This window comes from Ipomoea nil, unplaced genomic scaffold (genome assembly GCF_001879475.1).
Source record: "Ipomoea nil cultivar Tokyo-kokei standard unplaced genomic scaffold, Asagao_1.1 scaffold0211, whole genome shotgun sequence".
NCBI lineage: Eukaryota > Viridiplantae > Streptophyta > Magnoliopsida > Solanales > Convolvulaceae > Ipomoea > Ipomoea nil.
Genome location: NW_017616639.1, coordinates 186820 through 211884, shown reverse-complemented (window position 1 = coordinate 211884; position 25065 = coordinate 186820). Strand labels below are relative to the sequence as shown.

General features: G+C 35.5%; 2 protein-coding genes and 1 long non-coding RNA gene across 3 annotated transcripts in view; 2 read left to right on the top strand and 1 right to left on the bottom strand.

Annotated features, from left to right (window-relative positions):
- Positions 1-17905, bottom strand: part of LOC109192392 — a 47020-nt gene extending 29115 nt beyond the window's left edge. Inside the window, exons 1-2 of the long non-coding RNA XR_002056092.1 lie at positions 17876-17905; positions 10483-10490 (exon numbers count right to left, since the gene is read on the bottom strand). This is a non-coding gene — a long non-coding RNA (uncharacterized LOC109192392). The remainder of the gene's footprint in view (positions 1-10482; positions 10491-17875) is intronic.
- LOC109192267 (probable leucine-rich repeat receptor-like serine/threonine-protein kinase At3g14840) overlaps positions 1-25065 on the top strand; it is a 116587-nt gene that overhangs the window by 35029 nt on the left and 56493 nt on the right. The gene's annotated exons all lie outside the window — the stretch shown is intronic.
- On the top strand, positions 12175-21549 carry LOC109192374 (probable leucine-rich repeat receptor-like serine/threonine-protein kinase At3g14840). The gene is made up of 24 exons (XM_019342987.1): positions 12175-12296; positions 12439-12616; positions 15357-15428; positions 15515-15583; positions 15681-15752; positions 15899-15970; positions 16103-16174; positions 16284-16352; positions 16446-16517; positions 16632-16703; positions 16819-16887; positions 16982-17065; positions 17194-17259; positions 17716-17781; positions 17872-17910; positions 18024-18058; positions 18192-18568; positions 18656-18851; positions 19100-19234; positions 19520-19638; positions 19762-19972; positions 20337-20574; positions 20809-20959; positions 21084-21549. Exons 1-24 carry the CDS (start codon positions 12197-12199, stop codon positions 21378-21380), a joined length of 2931 nt encoding a protein of 976 aa, XP_019198532.1. The 5' UTR covers positions 12175-12196; the 3' UTR covers positions 21381-21549.

Sequence of the window (25065 nt, the reverse complement as noted above, 5' to 3'; positions counted from 1 at the left end):
ATAAGAAATAATATATTTTATTTTAAATGTATTCTATGATATTTCTTACATATATTTAGTTTTCAATAAAAAAGTAATGATTTTTGCTTAAAACATATTGCCTAAAGAGTTATAAATTTTACTTTAAATATATGATCAGTTTCTAACATTACTTTTTAGCAAAAAGGTAATTTTTTAAAAATCAAAATTGCTATATTTCTATTTGCTATCACCCCAAAAAATTCTGTCTAGTATAATTTCGAACACCAGTACAAAACTGTTTATTCGCAACGCCCTTTGTACTACAATGCTACTCCGTATTACTTAGCTCTTAATGAGTCAAAATTAAATGTAATAGATTTTTAAAAACTAAACCCCTATCTTTGTAGCACAAGCCCTTTTTCATAACCCTTCGCCGACCAATATATGCCAAATACTCTCACAAATTTTTATTTTTATTTGTTAGTTTGATGGTAAACAACAATACTTAAATAATGAAATAAATACAAAAAGGTTCAAAACCAGTAACAAATATATAAAAATTGTTTGGATTTGTTCAAACTAACCCCAAATAATTCAACATAAATTGAATATATCCAAATTATTAGTTATTTGATGATTTGAATATTGAGTTTAAAAACTATGGCTCAAAAATTTTGAATATTCAAAATAGAATTTGATTATCACTAGAATTGACCCAACGGCCACCTACCTAAGATTGTCTAGTCATGATATGAAACTTGAGTAATTATATTCATGTTCTCATAATTCATAAGTATGGTCATACATATTCAATGTCGATTGATGAGAACGGTATAAAATTGTATTGAATGAACTTACCAGGACTATGTGGTCTAATGGTACCCGGGTTGGACTTCCATTTGGAAGGTTGTGAGTTCAAGCCTTAGTGGAGGCGTTATTGGTTCTAAGAGAAATTATAGGGAGACTAGAATAGTATAGTTATACTATAACTCAAATACAAGAATCCTAATACTCCCCCTCAAGCAAATCGAGGACCAGGCAAGGCTTTGGTGAATATATCTGCAAGCTAATCTTTTGTTGAGATGAAATTTACTTGAATATCTCCAGTAGCAACTTTATCTCGCACAAAGAGATAATCTATCTCTACATGTTTGGTGTGGGCATGGAAGATGGGATTAGCACACATATATGAAGCTTCAAGATTATCACACCATAATTTTGGAATCGAAATCCCTATAACACGGATTTCATGCAGAAGAGACATGATCCAAATTACCTCAGCACAAGCATCTGCTAGAGCTTTATATTCAGCCTCAGTAGAAGATCTAGCAACAGTTCTTTGTTTCTTGCAGACCCATGATTTAAGATTAGATCTAAGAAAAACAGCAAAGCCACTTGTGGATTTTCTATCCTCCGAACAGCCGGCCCAGTCAGAATCAGAGAAGGCATAAATTTGTCTTGTAGACGACTTCTTGACTCGTAGGCCGAAATTAACAGTTCCTTTAACATACCGTAATACTCTCTTTAGTTTTTCCCAGTGAGCAACTGTAGGTGCATGCATGTGTTGATATAACTGATTGGCTGCAAAGGACAGATCGGGAAGAGTAATGGTTAAATATTGTAATGCACCCGCTAAACTCATGTACTGTGTAGGATCATCATGTGGAGTTGCTTCGATGGGAATAGACTTTGATGTGGGAATGTGGGTGGACAAGGACTTGCAGTCTGTCATTCCAGCACGTTTTAAAATATCATGCATGTATCTCTGTTGGGAAAGTAAAATCCCATCAATGTATTTAATTGCCTCAATTCCAAGAAAAAAAATCTGGTTCACCAAGATCCCTGATTTTAAATGCAGCAGAGACTTTCGGAACTAGTTGAAGAACTAGATTTGTATCGCTTCCCATCATAAGAATATCATCCACATAAACAAGTAGATATACACAATGTTAGGAACAAGTGTAATTAGATTTTGATGATACCAAACTCACTAGGATTGTATGTATGTAACACCCCCGATTTTACCATATTTTTAAAATTTAATTGCAAGAGATACACAAACTAATCATCTATTAAACATAAAGCGGAAGCAAGTCTAATCCGTATTATGCAACATCTTACAATACTAAAGATGCACAGGCGGAAAAACTAAACAATAAAAGCAAGTCAATAAGAGTCAAGGTACACAGGCCGCTCAAAAGGCTCACGGGCCATCAAAAACAAACGTCTAGACAAGATGACTAACTATCTAACGCTCCAAGTCTAGCGCTCTCGGGCATCTACTCATAACCTGTAGAACAAGGGAAACATAACATGGGGATAACACCCGGTCAGCGAATATTGCTGGTAACCCATCAACACGCGTTAAGTATAATAATATACATAGATATAAACAAAAGCGTTTGAAACTGGGAATACAGTATATATCATTTTAAAGCCGGGAGAGGAAACATCAATACACTCATCAATCACTCACAAAAAAGGTCAAAGACCAACATACTCAATCAAGACAATAGAATCACAAGCACAAGTTCAACAACAAGGTACAACATGCGACACACAACGAAGGATTCACAATAGACATGCTCTTAAGCAATGGAAGGCCAGATTCACACCATAACGAGTTCCAAGTCCACATAGGACACTATCACACCAAGTCATATACCGTGGAGTCAGCACCACGGCTTGATTCATAGTGGATCAGTGTGGAGGGCTCCAAATCATCAACAAACATGTATCACGTAGCCATCGCAACGACCCGGATCACAGGCATAGTGTCATCGCAATGACAAGTACCGCAACCCAATGGAAACAGAGCTAGCAACTTTAAGTGTATACACCCCCTATTGAGATTCCAAGCTCAACGGGTTAGCTACTATCTCTGGCAACTGGAATGAGTTTCCCATGTTGCCCACAAGTCACAAGTAACCAAACGGCCATCCGGAGCTTTAAACCCACTACCGGTCCGTTCACACATAAGTCCTCACACTGTCCGCTTTACCAGCTCAATCATCTCATCACATCAATCCATCATCTCAAAAAGAGTCAATACACACGGAATCTAGAGATACAACAACACCTAGATTCCACACAAAGTGTGTACAACAAGGATAAGCTCAACAATAGCTTAATCAAGGAATAATCATACATACGGGATCACATCAAGGGATTCAATCAAGGGGTTTCAATGAAGGACATGAAACGATACTCAACAACAACAATGGACCTCAATCCAATATCAATATGATTGGCAACACGAGTTGCCAATCCTCAATAGAAAGGAACAAACAACATATACTAACATCAATGGCACCAAGACTAGCATGCATATCAAACGGGTAAACCAAAATAGTTCCTATGAACCACAAAGACTCAACATCAATCCAACGAATCACAAGGTTGGATCATAAGCACGATTCAAGTCACCAAATCCTAATATGGATTCCTAACTCATCGTTCTAGACATACGAAACACAAGAAGACTCACAAAAGCTCAATAATTCAACAACGGGAGGTCAAAACATCAAATACCAAGAAGAAGGGATCACAGGGAACAAATTACCGCAATCCCCAAACATGTTCCCCACGGGTGGGGCCACGGGTGGACCTCCACCCGCGGGTACAACCTGCACCCAAAATTCAGCATTCGCGATTTTGCACTTTTAAGGCCAAGTTCAAGTCCAAATGACCCCAAATCTTCCACACAACAAAGATATGACTTGAACCTATGAATAAATCATAAAATAGCATACAAGAACCCTAAAATACAAGCTCTAAACATGCATTATCACAAGATCATGCATCAATCACTCAAACACATCAAGAATATCACATAGAAGCCAACAATCATTATTATCAAGTGAAAATAGGTTTTGTGTAGCATGTGTTACCTCTTGTAGACCAAGAACACCTTCTTCAACCTCAAAGCAAGACCAAAGCTCCTCTAGATCAACCTAGCACTTCACCCACCACTAGATCTTCTACAAACTCCCAAAACCCACAAGGTAGAAGAAAGATTTAGAGAAAAGATGGAGGCATCTTGTAAGGAAAAGGTAGGGAAGGATAGATCTTACCATTCCTAGCCTTATAGTGTTGGAAAGTTGGAATCTTGGTGGAAGACTATGCAAAGCTTGGAAGTTCCCTTTTTGACTTAGAGAGCAAGCTAGGATTCTTTTAGAGAGAGGTTGGAGAGTTTTTAGAACTTTGGCTAGCATGGAATGAAGACAAGTGGTCTTACTAGGTAAACATGAGCACCTCTCACTAGTGAAAAGACCAAATTACCCTTAATAAAGTTTGGATGAATAAGGGATTGGTGTACAACACACAAGGCACAAGGTACACCAAGAAGACTAGTCAATTTCTAGTCCTTCGACTATGAAATTTTGGGATTTTAGGAAGAAACTACCAAGGAAGGCTAGGATTAATTCCTTAAATAATCCCAATTAGCATTTAGATTTACGGGGTGTCACATTGTAGACCCCTATTTTTCCTTTCGTAGTTAGGACTCTTGTGACAAACGAAAGCTATTGTAATTCAACGATTGATTCACACTATGAGGTGTACGAATTTTAGTTGAGACTAGCATAATAGGTCTACTTGAAGACATGAAGACAACAAGATGATCGAAAATTGCTTACAGACGAAAGATGGATTGAGCAAGTCTCAAATAGACATCATTTGACAAAATGGATCTCTCGTCTTAAGTCGAAAGATAAGGACAATCTTTCGAAGATTCTTTCTTAAAAAACAAGTTAAAGATAAACTTGAAAAGACAACCTTCATTAAGTGAAGCAAGAAGAATGTTGTCTCTCGAATAGGAAATCATTCGGACAAAAGGTGTCCTAGGAATGATTTTCACAAAAGACAAGGAGCATTAAAAGATTTGTACCATCTTATCAGAGAACAAGGACAAAAGCCATAATACTTTTGGCTCCAACGGCTACATAGTACAAGTGCATTAAATACTTGATGCCCACTGGTTAATACACATTGGATAGAGGAAATTTTAAATTTGGTCATATGACTATAGGGGTCTTGTTAATTTCAATCCCTGCCTTTTAAAAGCGTTAATTTAGTACCTTAACTATGCAATTTTTGTCAATTTTAGTCACTCCGGCCAAATATCGCCATAAAATTTTAATAGTTAAAATAATGAGGGTATTTTGGTCGTTTCATGCCTCTTTTCTTCTTCTCCGGCGAGTCCATCTATTTCTCTCCCATTTCCGGCGTTCTTTCTCCCTCTAAACCCTATCTTTAATGTCATCAAGCCTCCTTTCCCCATCATCTTAGTTCATTGAATTCACCGGAAACGGGAGAGGAAGGGATGGACTCGCCTGGGAAGAAGAAAAGAGACGTGAAATGATCAAAATACCCTCATTATTTTAACAATTAAAATTTTCCGGTGAAATTTAGTCGGCAATTTGGCCGGAGTGACCAAAATTGACAAAAATTGCATAGTTAAGGTACTAAATTGATACTTTTAAAAGTCAAGGACTTAAATTAACAAGACCCCTATAGTCATATGACCAAAATTGAAATTTCCTCCATAGGATATTAAGTTAGAAATCTTCATCTTCCTCCAACGGATGAATTTTTACACCTATAAATACCTCTCTTCACCATTGAAGAAGATGCTGGTTAATTCAACTCTTGCTATCCAAAGAAAAGCTCTTCAAACAGTTACATCTCTTAAAGCTTTTCATAACTAGTGTTTATTGTGAAGTTTTCAAAGGATCATTCATCTTCCATACTTCACATCTTGAAGAAGTCATGCATATTTTCAAGTGAAGATTCATCCAGATATCAAGACAAGACTTTAACCTGTTGGAGAAACACAAGATTATCTTTCCAACATCTCAACTCTTAGGAAGAAGTTGATAGAGGTGGAGTAAACTCGAGGAGTTGAAAAACCTATCAAGTGGTTGTCCAGCTTAGTGATCAAGGAAGCCAGCTTGAAGTAGTTTGTACTAGGAGTGATAGTGCAAACCCTTTCACGAGTTGCGAAAGAAGAGTGGAGTAGGCTTAGTTAACAACCGAACCACTATAAAAAATCTCTTTCTCCATATCTCTTTAAATACTGCGCTTTATCTTTCGTGCATTGCATGCCATTTCGACTAAACGTTATCTTCCAACGAAAGTGTGCAAAGTAAAACTAAAAGACGAAACCTTATTCCGATGTGCATCACTCCGAAAGGAGTATCTTTGAAAAATTGATTAGAGTCTATTCACCCCCCCCCCCCCCCCCTATAGACTCTCTTTCGACCCTACCGGGAGCAACAAGTGGTATCAGAGCAGTTACCTTGTATAGTAAACGTTTTGCTTTACTGCCTGGTAGATCCCTTTTGCAAAATCTATATAGGTTAAACTATTTTTTTGTCTTTGCACGTATTTTCTTAAAAAAAATAGAAAGAGATCATGCTAATCGCTCTAGGCCTCTTACCTTTAATCTCTCTAAATTTGATGATTGGAAAGTCAGGATGCAGGCTCATCTCTCGACCATTCATGACGAAATGTGGGACGTTATAAAAGAAGGTCCTATCGTTGTTATGATGGTGAATACACAAGCGGCTTCTCAAGGAGTAGATCTAGAAGTCATGATTCCAAAACCGAAGTCTCAGCTTACTTCAGAAGAAAAGACAAGAGCAAATCTCGACAACATTGCACGAGATATCCTCTACAAGTCCTTAGATGACTCGTTGTTTCCAAGAGTGCAGAAATGCACTACGGCAAAGGAAATATGGGATACCCTCATGAGTCTAGGAGAAGGAGACGAGCAAGAAAAGGACAACAAGCTCACTGTTGCCATGAAGAAGTTTGAAGACTTCAAAATGATGCCAAATGAAGCCATCACCGACATGGAACTTAGGTTCACGAAACTTATGGGTGACCTTTCAGATCTCGGAAAGGAGCTGACTGAAAAGGAGAAAAATCTAAAGATACTCCGAGGAATTCCAAAGTCATGGGAGATGAAGGTGACAGCCATGAGAGATCACTGAGACATGAAGTAATTCTTCAATTAATCCCCAATTAGTATTTAGATTTACGGGGTATCACAGGCTGAGGCGGACTAGGCCTGTTTGGTCGAGTCGAACCTCGGCCAATTTTGATCAAGGCGCGGCCTCAGCCAGTTTTCGCCGAGGCGGCCCTGGCCAGTTTTGGTCAAAGCAGACCTCGGCCAATTTGGCCTGGCCAGTTTGGCGTGGCCGAGGCAGACTCGACCATTTTTTTTTCTTTTTTTTTTTTCGTGTGTTTGTTTGTAGCTTACTTCGACCGGTTATAGGCTCGGTCAAAGGTCGGCTCTTCCGTAGAGTAGTGAGCGAGGTTAGACCCCGTACTATTCCTTAGGGGATAGCGTTTTCGTAACCAAACTTTGAGTTTGACCAAGAAACGCCCTTCTGTCGGGTAGCTAGCTGGACCGGATCCAGTTCCGGCCCTTAGGGAGTAGAGTGCAGTAATTAATAATTTTTTTTATTCAACAAAATTGATCAGGGCGGACCATGAACAACAGTTACATCAATAATCATATTGTTGATCTTGTTGTTTTTTAGCGAATGGCATGTTTTTTGCTCTGCACGGATTCCACCTCTAGCTCCTTGTCACCTTCTTCCATGATCTGATCGTACCCCCTCTTTATGTCTGAGGAGGATGGCTCAGGGTCCTCTCCCTTTCGTCACACGTTTTTGGGCACGGGTTGGCTTTGTTCCTGATGTTGTTGTTGTTGCCCTGGATGCTTCACAAACTGAGTGAAGTATCCCCTTTGAATGAGCTCCTCTATTTGTCTCTTCAAAATGTGACACTTTTCAGTGTCATGGCCAACTTTCCCGTGGAACCAGCAATATTTGGTTTGGTCTACCTTAGGGGAAACTTTCATACACTCTTCTGGGAACTGCACCATCCCCATCTCCTCGGCTTGGTCTAGGATTACACTGACCGGATGGGTAAGCGAAGTTGTGTCAAATGACGCAAATTGATCAAATGTGGTCCTCTTGAAGATTGGTCTCTACTTCCCTTCTTCGATGAAGCCGCGCCTGACACCTGGTTGGTTGGATCGATTTTCTCGGACTTTCCTCCTGTCTTGCCTTCCTCCTCTTCCCTTTTCTTCTTAACCGTTTCTTCTGCTTCTGCCTAATGGTTGGCTGTCCTCATCAAATCCTCATAAGAACGGGGGTGATGGGCGTTCAATTGCTTGTGAAAATATCCTGATCTTAGGGCATGGATAAATATTGGGATTGCCGCCTTGGAGTCAAAGTTGTAGACATTGTTGACCTCCTTTTTCCATATGCTCAGGAAATCTTTCAGGCTCTCGCCTCTGTCTTGCTTTACTACGCAGAGGTGAGAGAAGGGTTTCATACGTTGTATGTTGCCGGAGAAATATGTCAAGAAAGTTTTGGATAATTATCCAAAGTTTTGGATTGACCCAACCGGGATGGTATTGAACTAGTCTTGGGCCGCCCCATCCAAAGTGGACAAGAATGCCCTGCATATGACAGCATCCCCCGCCCTGATCATTACCATAACAGCCTTATACCTTGTCATGTGGACACGCGGGTCGGCGGTCCCGGTGTATGCTTTGATGGCGGGCAACCTAAAGTCCTTCGGCAGAGGCGCGCCCATTATACTTGGGGAAAATGGAGTTGCCTTCCTCACCTCGGGTTCCGGCGATTGCTCCCGCGCTTCTACTTTCTTTGCTAACTCTTCAATTTTTCTTTATAGTTTTTCGACTAGGGCCGACTCATCAGGGTGCCGGCGTGGGGCCAGATCATTAGGGTGCCGTCGCGTGGCCGGCTCACTAGGGTGCCAGCGTTGGGCATGCTCATCAAAGTGTCGGCACAGGGCCGGCTCATCTGATTCGTCCATTTTCTCCGTGGGTGATTTTGGTAGAGGACCCCTCGGCCCGCGATCCCAACCTTTGCCGCATGGACGTCCTCTATCCCAATCGTTCCGGGGTACACTGGGAAGGGCCTGGTTGTCGTGTGGCCGGTTCACTTCTTTGGGCGCCTTGTCTGGACCTCATGTCCTGGTGTGACGTCCTGCGTCCTCGGCGCACGGGTTGTGTCGTGTTGTTGCTGGGTTTCTACCCTTCGTGGGGATTCCACTTCTATTTACTTGGGCCCCGTCGGGGGCATTTAGCCTCACAATCCCGCCACTGCCTCAATTAGTGTTGTCGCCGCTTGCTGGATGGCTTCGGCGGTCGCCTGGAGGGTCTTGATTTGGACGGATGCCCCTACTCCTCCATTGTTGAGTTGTTCTCGAAGGTCCTCTCCACGGCTGTTAGTGAGTTGGTCTCGAAGATCACCTGGGGTGTTGCCGTTGTTCAAGTTGCGGGAACCGTGTGAGCTAACGGGTCTTGAGCGTGCCATCTTTTCCAAATGCGTATTTGCTTGAGATTTGATCTCTTCTCTCAATGAAAGCACCAATGACATTAAATATGTTACTTGATAATATTATTATTACGCATGAGTAAAGATAAGTTGTATTGCTATAATTTCAGTACCGAAATCAGAGTCCCCCTACTTGTTACATAGCTCTCTTTTGTACAGTATAATGGTAATAGCTATAATAATAGGCACTCATGACCTCCTAATAAGTGCAACGGCTCCCTTCCATCAGTGTAGGTCCCCTCAGTAACTGCTCTTTGATGAGGCGGTAATGCGTTGGACTCTAAGAGTTGTTCCACCTCCTCCTGATTTACTCGATCTTGACCGCTACCCACTGTCCGTATTGATTGCTTTGACTGTCATCATTGTGTTGATGGGTTAGACCAATTGCACCGGGTCAGATCCAGTACCTTGTCCAATTATCATAAATGAGAGAGTGTGTCTTGCTAAGCTAGGAGAGCTTTTACTTATACTAAGTCTCCTAATGGTAAGTAACCGCTACACCATGATGAGGAGCCTGACACTTATTTCCTTATCTTGAATGGGCGGTAGTAAATGACTCGCAGTAAATAACTTTGCCCGTTGAACTTTTACCCATTAGACTTCTACCCGTTGGACTCTTAAGTGCTACCGGGTCAGGTATTTGTTGGTGTCTTTGTTGGTCCGGGTCGACTCTCATTACTCTGTCACTTGGTTTTTCCACACGTCTTAGATTTGGTTTTTTCTCACGTCTTATGGTTCTTAGTCATCATTTCATACTTGAGATCTCCAAATTCAAAATTATTTGCTACTCCCTCTCTCTCATTTTATCTGTTCTACCTACTATTTATGGGTCAAACCAACAATTTCTTCTTTGTTTATTTTTTTAAAATTATTTTTTACTTATTTTTAAATTTAATTTTTTTTTTGTGATTAATAATACTTTTAGTGTAGTTTTTTTTTTTAAATGCTTTTAGTGTAGTTTCTAAATATATAAATTTTGAATACTAATATTAAACTTAATATTATGAAAAATTAAATTAAAAATAACTCTAGTCAAGCCTCGTTAACTTAACCAAACACATAAAATGGAACATAAGGAGTATTTCTTACAAGGAAGTATCTTGGAGAAACCACCATTGACATTAATTTGCTGCCTTATAACATTCAAACCTGAAAAATGTATAGAACTTACAAGGGGTACGTGGCCTAGTACGTAGGTGCGACATCTATCATATTTAAAAGTTGCGAATTCATTTCTTGCTAACACTTTATCAATTATACTCGTCATATGATCTTTTCTATATGTGTACCTTTAGATAATTGTAGCAGGTTTCACCCAAAAAAAATGAAATTAATTTTCAAAATTAGTGGTAACAAATTTTGATACTTGACTCCTAATTCTCTAAAGAAAACTTGTAATTTCGCCTCTAGCTAGTTAGTTTTATTGGGAGTGTCGCATCGTTTGTATCAAAATAATAACAATAATAATATTTCGTGGTACATTTTAATGAATAAGATGTGAAGTAATTCTAGTCCACTTTACTTTAATGTCATTGTTCATCCACGTCTGGCATGAAGATTGAAATGAATTCATTGGTTATTGGAAAGTAAAGAAAGGTTGGATACGATGAATTATTGATTTGTTGACATGGAAGGCTTGGAGCCAATTCACCACTATATTCTTAGTTTGAGTCAGTTAACTGTAAATAATATAAATTGATTGACCTTTTTGTAAATTTTAGTTACTTATCAACTATCAGATAATGGATGTAAATTTCCCTTATCACTTAATATATATAAGGGTATGATGAAATTAACTTAGTTAAGTTTATGCTTAAAAGTCTGGTATTTCATAATCTTAATCTCTGGCCACTTCCTAATTAAAACACTTTTATACACAACACATACAATAAACATTTTTTTGAAAGCAACCAGACTGGTTATATACATACAATAAACATAATTAAACTTCTCCTAAAAGGTTGAATCCTCAACTCCAAGAGTTCCCACACCTCAATCTAACAAAGTATTTGAAAAGATGTAAATCACCGGTGACTTTTTTGTTTTTTAAAGAATTAATTGAGTGAATTCCATTTTTGGTCCTACTGTTATATGGATGTTTCCAATTTTAGTTCACCTTAATTTTTTTGCCACTTTATGACCACTATTATTGAATGTGTTCCACTTTTAGTCCACTGTTAGTATTTCCATCAAGAGGCCATGTAATCTAGGGATATTTTGATCTTTCTTCTCATCCAAGACTATGTTTGACTAAAAAAAATGAGAACATTAAACCTAAAACCTAAGAAACCTCGCCGGCCCATGTTGGAACGAACAAAACGATGTAGCTTTGGCTTCCCATTCTCGTTGTTCGAAGAGCTATATCTTCGAATATCGGAGGAAGAGGACGAAGCGCCTGGATTAAAAGAGAAGAGACAACCATAAAAAGACCAAAATACCCTTGGATTATAGGGCCTCTTGACAGAAATATTAACGGTGGACTAAAATTGGAAATGCCCCTATAACATTAGGACCAAAAATGGAATTCACTCGAATTAATTCCACCAGAGATCCCTTAGCTTGTTTGTGGTGGCAATTTCAAATTTAGTAAAAAACTTTCATTTTTATCATTTAACATCCCAGACTATTATTTTTTGGACATTTTTTGTCCTTCTCATGACTTTTTCTATCTTTAGTAAGACATTTTTGTCTATTCATGGGTCCACTTGCACAGTTGCACATGCCTCATTGGCTCATGGTCAGGTGCTGTTTTCTTCAATTCTTTCAATCGTTATTCTATCTTTATTTATTATACACAGCAAATGTATTATATAACACACTCATTGCAGATTATCTTCCCCAGCTAGAACTCAGCCATGTCAGCTTCCATGTTCATAATCCTCATACCAATTATACTACTCTCCTTCAATGCAACATTTGTTGACGCACAGAGTGGGCATCTTCCTCAAGATGAAAGTAAGCCCCCTCAGTTCTCTGATCTGTTAGTTGTTTTCTTGTTGATCATCAATATATACATATGCAAATTACTTATGCATATTACATATTTATTAACACCAAAAAGTGCTTAATTATTTTGTTTCATGTATGTATATGGCAGTTGATGCACTCAGGGAAATAGCTAAACAACTGGGCAAGGAGGGTTGGAATTTTAGTCTAAATCCTTGTGACAACAACTCAAACTGGATGACACCAAAAAATAAATATATGCCACTGTACAATAATACTCTCACTTGCAATTGTAGCTTCCCTGCTGGAATTTGCCATGTGGAAAGCATGTAAGCTCTTCTAGTCTTCTTCTTCTTCTTATGTCATATTTTCGACCATAACGATATTTTTCGGTCAATTTTTTAAAAAAACTTGTTGTTGTTCAACAATAAGTATATAAGTTCGCATCCAAATAAGCTAATACTTGATAATAATAAGCAAAGTGGAAGCTTTTTAAATTTTCAAATTTGAGAGTCAGTGTTGCTTACATAAAAATTTTCAAATTAAACTCGGATCCACAGAATAATTTCTCCTTTTTATAGACTAGACCTATCATAAAACTGGGTTATCAAGAGTAAAATTGGTGACAAACATAAATATTAAATAAATTATCAGTCGTTACATCGTGCACCGCAGTGCATATATAATCGATTATGCACCGCGCATCAAAACGGTGTCGTTTCTGCAGTCATAACGGAATGACACTATAGTGTGTCTAAACCGACACTGTCTCACGTATTACTTTTATATTATCAAATAAAATTGCAGTTATATCAAAATGATACTGTAGTTGTGGTGAAAATGAAACTACAGTATATAATTATATATAAAATGAAACTGAATAACATTTCACATATTTGAGTGTATAAATATTGAATGAAACTGTAGTTATATCGAAATGAAACTACAGTTGTGTTGAACTGAAACTGTAGTGTATACAAAATGAAACTGAAGAACAGAGTTATTTTTTGCGAAGATTCTGTTTCTTTTCATTAAACAAAACGACGTCGTTTTGATGCGCGGTGCATGATCGATCATGCACCGCGGTGCACGATATAATTTGCGATAAATTATGGCAAATTATATCATGCACCACGGTGCATGATCAATCATGCACCCCGCGTCCTTTTTTTAAATGAAAAGAAACGGTGTTTGTTTTACGCCGTTTCGCACCCTTTTGCAAAAAGTAAATCTATTATTAAGTGTCATTTTGTATACACTGCAGTTTCAGTTCAACACAACTACAATTTCATTTCGATATAACGTAACTATAGTTTCATTCGATATTTATAGACTCAAATATGTGAAAATGTTATTTAATTTTATTTTATATATACTATAGTTTCAATAAAACACAACTACATGATTATTTCGATATAATTACAGCTTCATTGTACAATATACACTCAAATATGTGAAATGTTATTCAGTTTCATTTTATATACACTGCAGTTTCAATTCACTATAACTACAGTATCATTTTGATATAACTGCAGTGTCAGTTTAGATATACTGTAGTGTCAGTTGATGTTTAATACACCAAACAAGCGGACTCCGTTGACTATAACGGCGGGCCGTTTCTTTACTTAAAGAAACGGCGTCGTTTTTTACCGCGGTGCACATGCACCGCGGTCTATGATATAACGACTGATAAATTATGGCAAATTATTGTATGGACCATGGTCCACACAATGTTATGTGGACCATAACAAAAAATACATTTTTAATATACTAAATGTACATTATTTTTGTACTGAATGTACATTATACAATATAATGTACACTCAGAACAAAAATAATGTACATTTCCTAAATACAATGTACATTATTTTTATACTAAATGTACATTATTTTTATACTGAATGTACATTATTTTACAGTAGACAAAATATGGTTCATACAACTTGTGTGAACCATGGTCCACACAATAATGATTGATAAATTATACATTGGGTCGTAGGTACCTTTTCGGCCTGTATTGAAAAATATCGAAGAAGGGTCTCAAATCCAAGTCCAATAGATGTTATTACAACTTGTAGATAATTTAAGCATGCTGTCCAAAGAGAAAAGAACACAATCGACGAGTGAGGTCAAGTGCTCATTGAGAAGATACTGATCGATCATGTTTCTTTGCCACCGTACCTTCATAGTCTTTGTGCTACTTTATGTCTTGTCGCACTTTATTTGACCCTCAAAAATTTCCCCTTCTTCAGTGTTTATGTCATATTTTTCAGTTTATACATTCTCACCCCTTTAACTTTGATCCTTAGCCCAACTCGCACCCCTAGCCTAACTCTCTCCCTTTTTACATAAGCTGCCAAACTAACCTTGCTCGTGGCTAATTATTCCCTGGATCCAATTAACTTCCAGACCTGATAGTGTAAATTGCTTGATGTATTCATGTGTATATGAAAAACATATCTAAAGTAGAGAATTGATGGGAGGAATGAGCTCAAAGAAGCTTTCTTATTCAATCTTGGAGAGAGAGAGAGAGAGAGTAGAGGCGAAAAGAGGGAGTAGAAATGAAAAAGGGTCCCCCATCCTTGCGTGTGTAAATGTGTAATGCCCTTTATATAGGCAATAATCCCTATCAAGACCTTTGCGGCAAATTATTCTGTGAAACCAGGTTCACCTGACAATGTGAATCCGAGTTTAAAATACATAATTTACCTACTGAATGTTCACAATTTTGTGCTTACGACAATGTAATAGAGTCAGTAGTTTTCAAAAATGAATTAATACATATAATTTCTATTGTGAGCTTTTAGATATGAAATATCTCAAATTTAGCATTCCTAATATACAATTTCAGATATATTATTGTACACGTTAGAATTTATATTTTGCACCTCTAAATGTTATAATCTGTATTTTACATATTTAATGCTTATATCACATACTTATATAGCTTGTATTGTGCATGTACTTTTTGCATTTACACTACTAAATTTCATATATAGAACTTTTGTTGTACAGTTTTATAATTCGTTAAATAACATATTAAAATAATTTCTACTGTTGTGTAAACAGCATTTTGAAAGGGCAGGATCTGCAAGGTGTCCTTCCTCCTTCCTTGGTGAAGTTACCCTTTCTCAAGATAATGTATAGTACCAACACTTCTACATCTATATATGCAATTATCACCTCTTCTTATGCAACACTTGTACATTTATTCGTATATTTTGCAGTGATTTAACTCGCAACTACTTAAACGGTACAATTCCCCCTGAATGGGCTTCTACCAAATTGGAATATCTGTAAGTTGTGTTGTGTATTATAACCTAAGCTATATATAAAGGTGGAAGCCTTCAGCTTGTCCATGATAATTAAAGAATTGAGAATTGAAATTTTTAGGTCTGTTGTTGTGAATCGATTGTCTGGACCAATTCCAAAGTACTTGGGAAATATATCAACTCTTGTATATTTGTATGTACCCTTGCTCCTTTAATTTCACCCTACTCTACTTACACAAGTAACAATGTTGTTAACTTTTTGTGACGAACTTAATTATTATTATTATTATTTTTTTTTTTTTTGGTTTTGTTGTAACAACAAATTAAATGAATTTTCAGAAACTTGGAGAACAATATGTTCAATGGAACTGTTCCACCAGAGCTTGGGAAACTTGCCAACTTACAGAATCTGTGAGCTTCTCTCAATAATATATATATATATATATATATATATATATATATATATATATATATATAAGGGCTAAATTTTTTAAATTTTCATTATCACTTGTTTGATGCTTTCTCTATTTTTGGTCTTTGTAGCATTCTTAGTGCTAACAATCTCACAGGTGAATTGCCAAAAGAACTTTATACTCTCAGAAATTTGACAGAGCTGTATGTGCATCATATCAATCACATTCCTAATAATTTATGAACCTCCTTAATTTGTCATTTATTCTATACTTTATGCTGACTTGTCATGTGTCCTGGGAAATAAATGCAGTAGGCTTAGCATTAATAACTTCACTGGGAAATTGCCTAGCTTTCAAACTTTCAAAAGCCTTGAACAACTGTAAGCTAAGCATTCAAATCTAGCACTTCAGAATTGAAATTTCCGAATGAAATCATATTTTATTGACGAGTGTATGTGCATCGTGATTGGTAGAGAGGTTCAAGCAAGTGGTTTTGAAGGACCTATACCTCCAAATATTTCTGTATCGACAAGCTTGAGAGAATTGTGAGTTAACATTTCCTTTGACGGTTTAGTTAATACTCACACACATTTTGTTTATAGCATATCGAACTTTCTATGGATACGATCCACAAACTAAAATGTTACATAAATCTGCAGTAGAATCAGTGAGCTAAATGGAGGTGTCTCCCATTTTCCTATACTAAACAACATGACAAAAATGGAAAAGTTGTGAGTAATGCATTTTCTTCCCAAAAATTTGATGTTATTTATGAAAATTAAGTTTCATAAATCCTCTATGAAGTGATTGATGTTATTTATGCAAAAAAAATAATCTTGGGTGCAGGATGTTGAGGAGGTGCAATATTTCTGGGAAGATACCTGATTTAGCCAATATGACAGGCTTGAAACAACTGTAATTTCTACAACTTCAATTTTCTTAAATCCTTCGTTCGTTCTCCGCTGTTAATTCTTTGCTTTGTTGTTTTGTTATCACATTGAATTTGCAGAGATTTGAGTTTTAATAATCTGGAAGGAGGGGTTGATGGTCTTCAAGGTGTTGGTGACCCAAATATTGGTCATCTACAGTACATGTGAGTAACAATTTAATTTTGATGTTAACGATTGCGATAACAAACTTCCTTTCTATTTGTTCCAATATAATAGAAAGCTAATAATAAGTTGTGTTTCTCATGCTTGAATTTGTGCTGCCTATATTTAGGTATCTAACCAACAACTCGCTTAGTGGGCAAATCTCTCAATGGGTTATAAATCGAGATTCCAGATAGTAAGTTCAATCTTATATATATTAGATGTAGTTAAATTATTATCTTCCACACTAGGGTTAATAATGTGCAAGATTTTCATGGATGAGTGTTTTGATTTTTGAGTTAATACCAGTTAGGTATCTTGACAATTGTCATTTACTTAGGGCCTGTTTGAAAATCCAAAAAATGACTTTCACAAGTCATTTTCTTGATTTTTTAGTGCTTGTGTACTCAAAGAAAATGAAATCAAATTAAAAGAAAATATTCATTCTGGTCAATAAAAAAAGGTTCAATTTGACAAAAATATGTTCTTAATTTTGTAGTCAGAAGAATTGATCTATTAACCATTTAAGCTGCTACTCCGAATACGAAGTTAGTTACATGCATATCCAGAGAGTTTTATCAAAGCTTTGCACATTTCTACTCTCGTGGTAGAAAGCATTAATAGAATTTAAATAATCGTATGCACTTTTCAGTTTTACAGATCTTTCTTACAATAATTTTGAGGAAAGCTCTAAGCCACAACTCTGTCAAGAAACTCTGTAAGATTCTGTCCCTTACTTGCATGTAAGTCTTTCACATATCCCTTCAAACATGGATCATTCAAGCTGACTTTATCATTGTCTTATCAGAAACTTGTTCAAAAGCTATAAAGATGGAAGAGAAAATGAGTAAGTTTTACCATATATCCTCTAACAAACCATGAATATGTAGTGTCACTTTAATGTAATTTAGTATCCAAAGATAAGATTTCTAACATTATCCTCCTTTTGGCTTTGAATAGAAAAATTTTAAAGTGTCTAATGAATTGCACGAAAGGTAAGCACATGATATCACAATACTTACATTATTATGTATCTTTTGTTTATTTGATTTGAACTTCTTTCACAATGCATTTATGCATCAATGTTGCTAATTAATATGCATTTTTTTTTTTTTTTTGTTTCGGCAGATTGGTATTCATTTCACATCAATTGTGGTGGAAGCAATGTTTTGATTGGTGACACTACTTATGATGCGGATCAAGATTCTTCCGGGCCTGCGATATTTGTTTCCAACAAAGAGAACTGGGTAACAAGTAATGCAGGGTACTTTTGGGACAGAAATTTAACACTACTTGACTATACAACAACAAATACATCTGTCATCGAGGGAAAGGACTCCGAAATCTACCAGACCGCTCGGTTGTCTCCTTTATCTCTAACATATTACGGGCGCTGTTTAGCAAATGGAAAATATACTGTGAAACTTCATTTTGCAGAGATAGTTTTGAGAGAGAATAGATCTTTTCAAAGTCTTGGAAGACGCATATTTGATGTTTATATACAGGTCAATCGAGGATTTTACAGTTTAAAGTGAGGACTTAAATGGTTAAGTAATGTGCATCTGAATATATAATGATTTTATTGGTTACAGGGCGAAATGAAATTAAAGGATTTTGATATTAAAACTGAAGCACAAGGGGTTGATAAAGCCTTGGTTAAACAATTTCAAGTAATTGTTAAAAATAAAACTCTAGAGGTGCGGTTTGAGTATGCCGGAAAAGGAACAACAGCAGTACCACATAGAGGAGTCTATGGCCCTTTAATATCTGCAATTTCTGTGGAATCTGGTAATCTGATCTCTCCAATATATTACCTATTGAAAAATGGTTAATCCTCCCTAAATCTATTCTTTCAGCGAACCAATAGAATACAATTTCTATTCTAGTCCTTACCTATTTCATTCCGGGTGGAATAGCATTCATATTTCCTCTAAATTCATTCCGTGAACCAAACGTATTGTTATTGTTTTTGATTCATTATATTGCACATAAATTTTATAAATCTAACTTAATCTCGTGCCTTTTTTTACCGGCAGATTTCAAGCCTCCTCGCAATAGAAAGACTTTAATTATAGATGTTGCAGTACCTTCTTCTTTATTTCTTATTTTCACAATTCTCTGTATTGCTTCGTGGAAAATCTACATCAGAAAAAAGACTTCACAGGAAAAAGGTACTCTGGCTTTCCAACAATTTGTGCATGCACTCACATGACATAGTATCAAATATTCACATACATGCTCCAAAAAGGATGATCAAGTGAGTGGATCGGAGCATGATTCTCGTAACTAAAAGTTACGAGTTCAAGTTTTGTCAACACTCTCTTGATCGAGCGGTTGAACAAAGTCTTCTTAGTATAATTTACCTTTTCTTAAGATCACAAAAGAATCTTAAGCTTGTTGAAAATGTGCCCAATCACTTCAAAGCATTTTTTTTTCACGCACTTGTCTTAGTGCAGAACTACGAGGGCTTGATCTACAAATTAGACTATTTACCTTTAGAGAAATTAAAGCCGCTACGAACAACTTTGATGCTGCAAATAAGATCGGGGAAGGTGGTTTCGGGCCTGTATACAAGGTATAGAGAAATATGAGTAATCATAATATAATGTCAATCTTTTAATTCATTCCTTAATTTGTTGAACTTACTATAGATGCATATGTTGATGACCGATGTATTGTTTCATGTGTATAAAATCAGGGTACATTATTAGATGGTACAACTATTGCTGTGAAACAACTCTCATCTAAATCAAAACAAGGATGCCGTGAATTTTTGAACGAAATAGGCATGGTTGCCTGTCTGCAGCACCCTAATCTTGTGAAACTTTATGGGTGTTGTGTTGAGAAAAAGCCGTTGCTATTGGTGTATGAGTACTTGGAAAACAACAGCCTTGCCCATGCACTTTTTGGTAATTTTGAAATCATAATTATTTAGGCTACTAGTTACAATATAAAAACATAACCCAATAAATTGAACAAAGACATCTCCTTATTTTTACAATGTAGTATCTGTTCATAACTACTTTCTCAACCTACTGAAGCACAAAGAGCCAATAACACCTCCACTAAGGCTCAAACTCACAACCTCCCATATGGGAGTCTAACCTGAGTGCCATCTGAGCACAAGGTTCTTGGCTCCTTGTTTATATATATATATATATATATATATATATATATATATATATATATATATATATATGGTACTAGAAAAGTGATGATTTAGTTTACTTTATAAGATAAACACAAGTATTTTGAGTTAATAGTTAATTACAGGTTCTGAAGATTGCGAGCTGAAAACAAATTGGCCTACTAGATATAGAATCTGTGTTGGTATTGCAAAAGGTTTAGCTTTCCTGCATGAAGAATCAGAAATAAAAATTATTCATAGAGACATTAAGGCCAACAATGTGCTTCTTGACAAAGAACTCAATCCAAAAATTTCTGATTTTGGTCTAGCTAAACTTGACGAGGATGAGAATACACACATCACCACAAGAATTGCTGGGACAGTGTAAGTGTTATAATAATTTCTTATCCAATTTGTATTCTCAAATTCATCATATAGTTGAAAGAAACTATTGGCTGCATTTGCTTCTCATTCTTCATAGCCCTAATTTCCTAGCATAAACTGCTCTTTTTTTTTTTTAATCATTGCTATTGTGAAAATAATAAAACGTTTATATGTGTGAGACACACTATACTAAAAGTTTATGATTTTTCTTACTAACAATACGTTTTTTTTTAGAGGATACATGGCGCCTGAATATGCATTGTGGGGCTACTTAACATTTAAAGCTGATGTCTATAGTTTCGGGATAGTGGCACTGGAAATTCTTGCCGGGAAGAACAACGTGAAGCATCATTCCGATGAGAATTATTTTTGCCTTCTTGATTGGGTGAGATATGAGTGCAACAACTCATAATTCCTAGATTATATTGCAAACATGTCAAACTAATAAGTCACACATTATATTCTTATACTCCACTATGTTTTGTTGTATTTATATGCACAATTTTCAGGCACTTGTTCTTCAAAGAAAAGGAAACTTAATGGAGTTCATAGATCCAAGATTGGGTTCTAATTTTGACAAAGATGAGGCACTCAGAATGATTAAAGTGGCTTTGCTCTGTACTAATACTTCACCAGTCCTTAGGCCATCCATGTCTGCAGTAGTTAGCATGCTTGAAGGTCATGATGATATTCTTGAGTATGATCCCAATCTAGATGAATTCAACTCTCAAGCAATGAATGATCATTATGATGAAATGGCAGTCGGCTCAAGAGATTTTCCCAACAAAGTAGATTTGTCATCATAAGCAAATTAATAGTGAAAATTTGCATCCAAAAATACAAGAAATCTATTGAGATGTTAGATGTATGCATGCATGTATCAATAAGTAAACAAAAGTGTAATTCTGTAAGGATACTCAAATACGTTTATAATCAATTTATTACGATCAATAAATTTATATATGATGAATAATATATTATGATTAAATAAATAATATTTTGATCTTCTCAGATATTTTTAATGTTTTAATTGCCTTCTTGCCAAATTAATTGAAATAAATCTACAATTAATTTTTTTAGAGAAAATATTTAATAAACAGTAAATCATAATTCACCAAATCTAATCTAATATTATAAATAAAATCTTACTTTCGTCAAAAATGTTAATTAAATTTCCAAGTAATTTAATTGGTATGTTTCCAAACAAGTTAATTAATTTCCCCTAAAAAATTATTCACATCAAATATATTCATGGAAAACATTTTCTTAATAATTTAATTGATGGAAAAGTATCAAACGTCCTCTAAATGTTAACAACTTGGAGGGAAAAGTAAATAAGGCAAAATAAAAAATAGATCACAATATTTTTGATACAGCACCCCTAAGAGTCAAGAATCCACCATCAAGATTTAATCATATACATTCCCTTAAGGAGAGCGACAGAAGTGTCATCATTGCTAGGTGTTTGACAAGCAATCACAATATAATATACAAATTATCATAACAACTTGTGATATCAAACACATTTTCTATTATTTTTAAAATCTTGTCATTATTAAATCTTATAAACTTTTTAAATTTGTTATGATAATCACAAAGACTAGTCAAACTTTGTAAACACAAAATCAAGAATGTTATTTTCTATTATTTAGAAAATTAATATAACAAGTATACATTATTGATCAAATTGATCTTTATTTCTTTGTTTGTTTTTTAACACTTTTTTTTTTTTTTATATATAATTTTCAAATTTGACTTTTTTTTTGTATGTAATATATGACATTTAATATAGTACAGTTTTTCGATATACAAACTTTATTAACTAATACTATATTAAATATGTAGGAAGAATAAGTTGATAAAAACAAATTTATTTATATAAAATAAATAATAAATGAGAACTCAAATATAATACTTAAACAAAGTGAACACACTTCATAATTTTTAATAACGAAATGTTGGCAGAAATTTACAAAGAAGAAAGGGGATTTTCGAGAGAGAGGAAAATCAGGGTTCTAATAAATCCTCACCGCGCAAAACAAAGCTTCTAAGTTGATGGGAAATTTATCCCAGGTTCAGTTTCCACGTACGCTCCGTGCTCCTATTTGGATTGGGTCAAACGGTTCGGGTCGAGATCAACGGGTCAAGATCAAACCCGTCTTGATTGCACCTATATAAGAGCACTTGACCCTTCGCTTTAGGGGTTCCTCCCCTTCATTTCCACAGAACACTCGAGTCAAGATCAAACCCGTTTTGATTGCACCTATATAAGGCACTTGACCCTTCGCTTTAGGGGTTCCGACCCTTCATTTCCACAGCTCTCTAAACAAACTCATGAACAACACTAATGAAAGAGGTTCATACATATTACATACATCCTATATACGCAGGAATTAGTACTACTAGTATTTGTCCCGTGCGATGCACGGAAAATATATTATAAACATATACCCTATATTAGGTTTATTTATATATAAAATTTTTGTTATTTAATAATTATTATGTGTGAATTCCTATGATAAAATTATGAACATAAATATATTTACAATTAAAATAATATTTAAGGTGGGTGATTACTACAAATCTTAAACTATATTAAAAATTTAGTACATAGTATTTAATATTACAAATTTTTAAGAACTTAGTAAACTACAATAGTAATTGAATTACAATTTTAGAGTCACCACGGATCACAATTTTTAGACCTTTGAGATTTCTAACTCTAGATATAGCAACATACAATTGGCCTTTAAAGACCAAAATCACAATCTTAGTTCAAACATTGATTTTTTCTTCCAAATACTATCGAATTAAGTGTGTAATCAATAAAAGATGAGAACTAAAAATTCGAGAATATAATCTTAATCTTACTAAGCCTACTTCACGTCAATTAAGTTGGAGAGTGTTGTTAGATAGTATCCGATGAATCCACGAATAACGCATCTTTGTCTCCGTAGTCCTCAATATGCACATCAACAATCTTAAATATTAGGCCGCCTAGCTATGCCATATAGTAATTTCAAACTAATGAACTTTGAGGTTGCATGCAATAAATTAAAAAGTATATTTTAAATATACTAAGGGTACATTATATATGTATGTAAGGTACTTTCAATATAAAAATAATGTATTTTTAATATATTAACAATGTATTTGATATTCATGATCCATACAATTATGTGGACAATCGTTCACACAATAATTTACCAGTAGAAATTGAAATATAAATAAATATAATAAATATATAAATAAATAAATAAATAAATATATATATATATATATATATATATATATATATATATATTATTGTAATTATTATCATTATTATTATTGCAATTATTATTATTATTATTGCTATTGTTATTATAATTAACAACAATATTATTATGGTCTTGTGAAAATTAAATGTTGATTATCACCATTTAATTTTCACAAGACCATATAGTTTTATTATATATAGGATTATATTAGTATTTTGGCGTCGTCTGTGGGGACCGTGACAATAAGCTACGGTCCTATCATCAAAGAAAAAGCTACTGCAAAATTTGGGAATAAGGGGAGATTCAAACCCGGGTGTTCACCTTGCAACATCAATGTCCTTAGTCTATGATCATCATCATTCGTATCTTCTTTGTTATCACCACCGCTCGCCATCATCGCCGGAGGTTCCAGTTCCGCCACCCGTTGCTAGGCCGATCCAGGTGCTCAAATTTAGGCGAATCTAAAGATCGAAGTAGTGCAAGTTGTCAGCACATACACTAGGCAGCAGCTCGAACACCCTTGTAACTAACATAACAAACTCATAACAGACTTTCTGTTATTGCCATTTTGCATATATGGCTTTACTGTTTCATTGGTGAAAGATGATGAATGAAATACTCTTTCTATTCTTCTTCTCTCTCTTGTATCTTCCCAGTTCTCTTTCCTGAAACAAGCTAGCTTCGATTTGTGGTCTTTGGGGTACTTCCAGACAATCTTTGTTTGCATGGAACGGGATTGGGTCGTTGTGGGTGGTGGCATGGGGGCGTAAGATGACAAAACAAAGTGGTGGATGGTGATTGACAGGTTGCATGTGGGAAGGAAAAAAGAAAAGTGAATAATGATTTTCTACATGGAAGACAGCTTATTGACTATGCTCGTTTGGAAGATGCAACAGGAAGCATTAAAACTATGAGTGGGAAAATCATATCACAAGCTGATCTCGCAGCACTAAAACAATCTATTTATTTTGTAATTTGATTTACTTTGCAAATTGTACATGTATAGGTTAAATCCTTGTAATTGTACTTAGAAAATTGTGATAGCACAATTAATTGTAATAAGCCGGGTTAGGTTGGAATTTCTACCACCAACACCTAAAGCCCTGTCATCTATATCTCCACCCCAATCACTATCAGAATATCCTATAAGAACACAATTGTTAGATGACGGGTATAGTAATCCATGATCATATGTGCCCTTCAAATATCGCATGATTCAAATGTTGGGTGT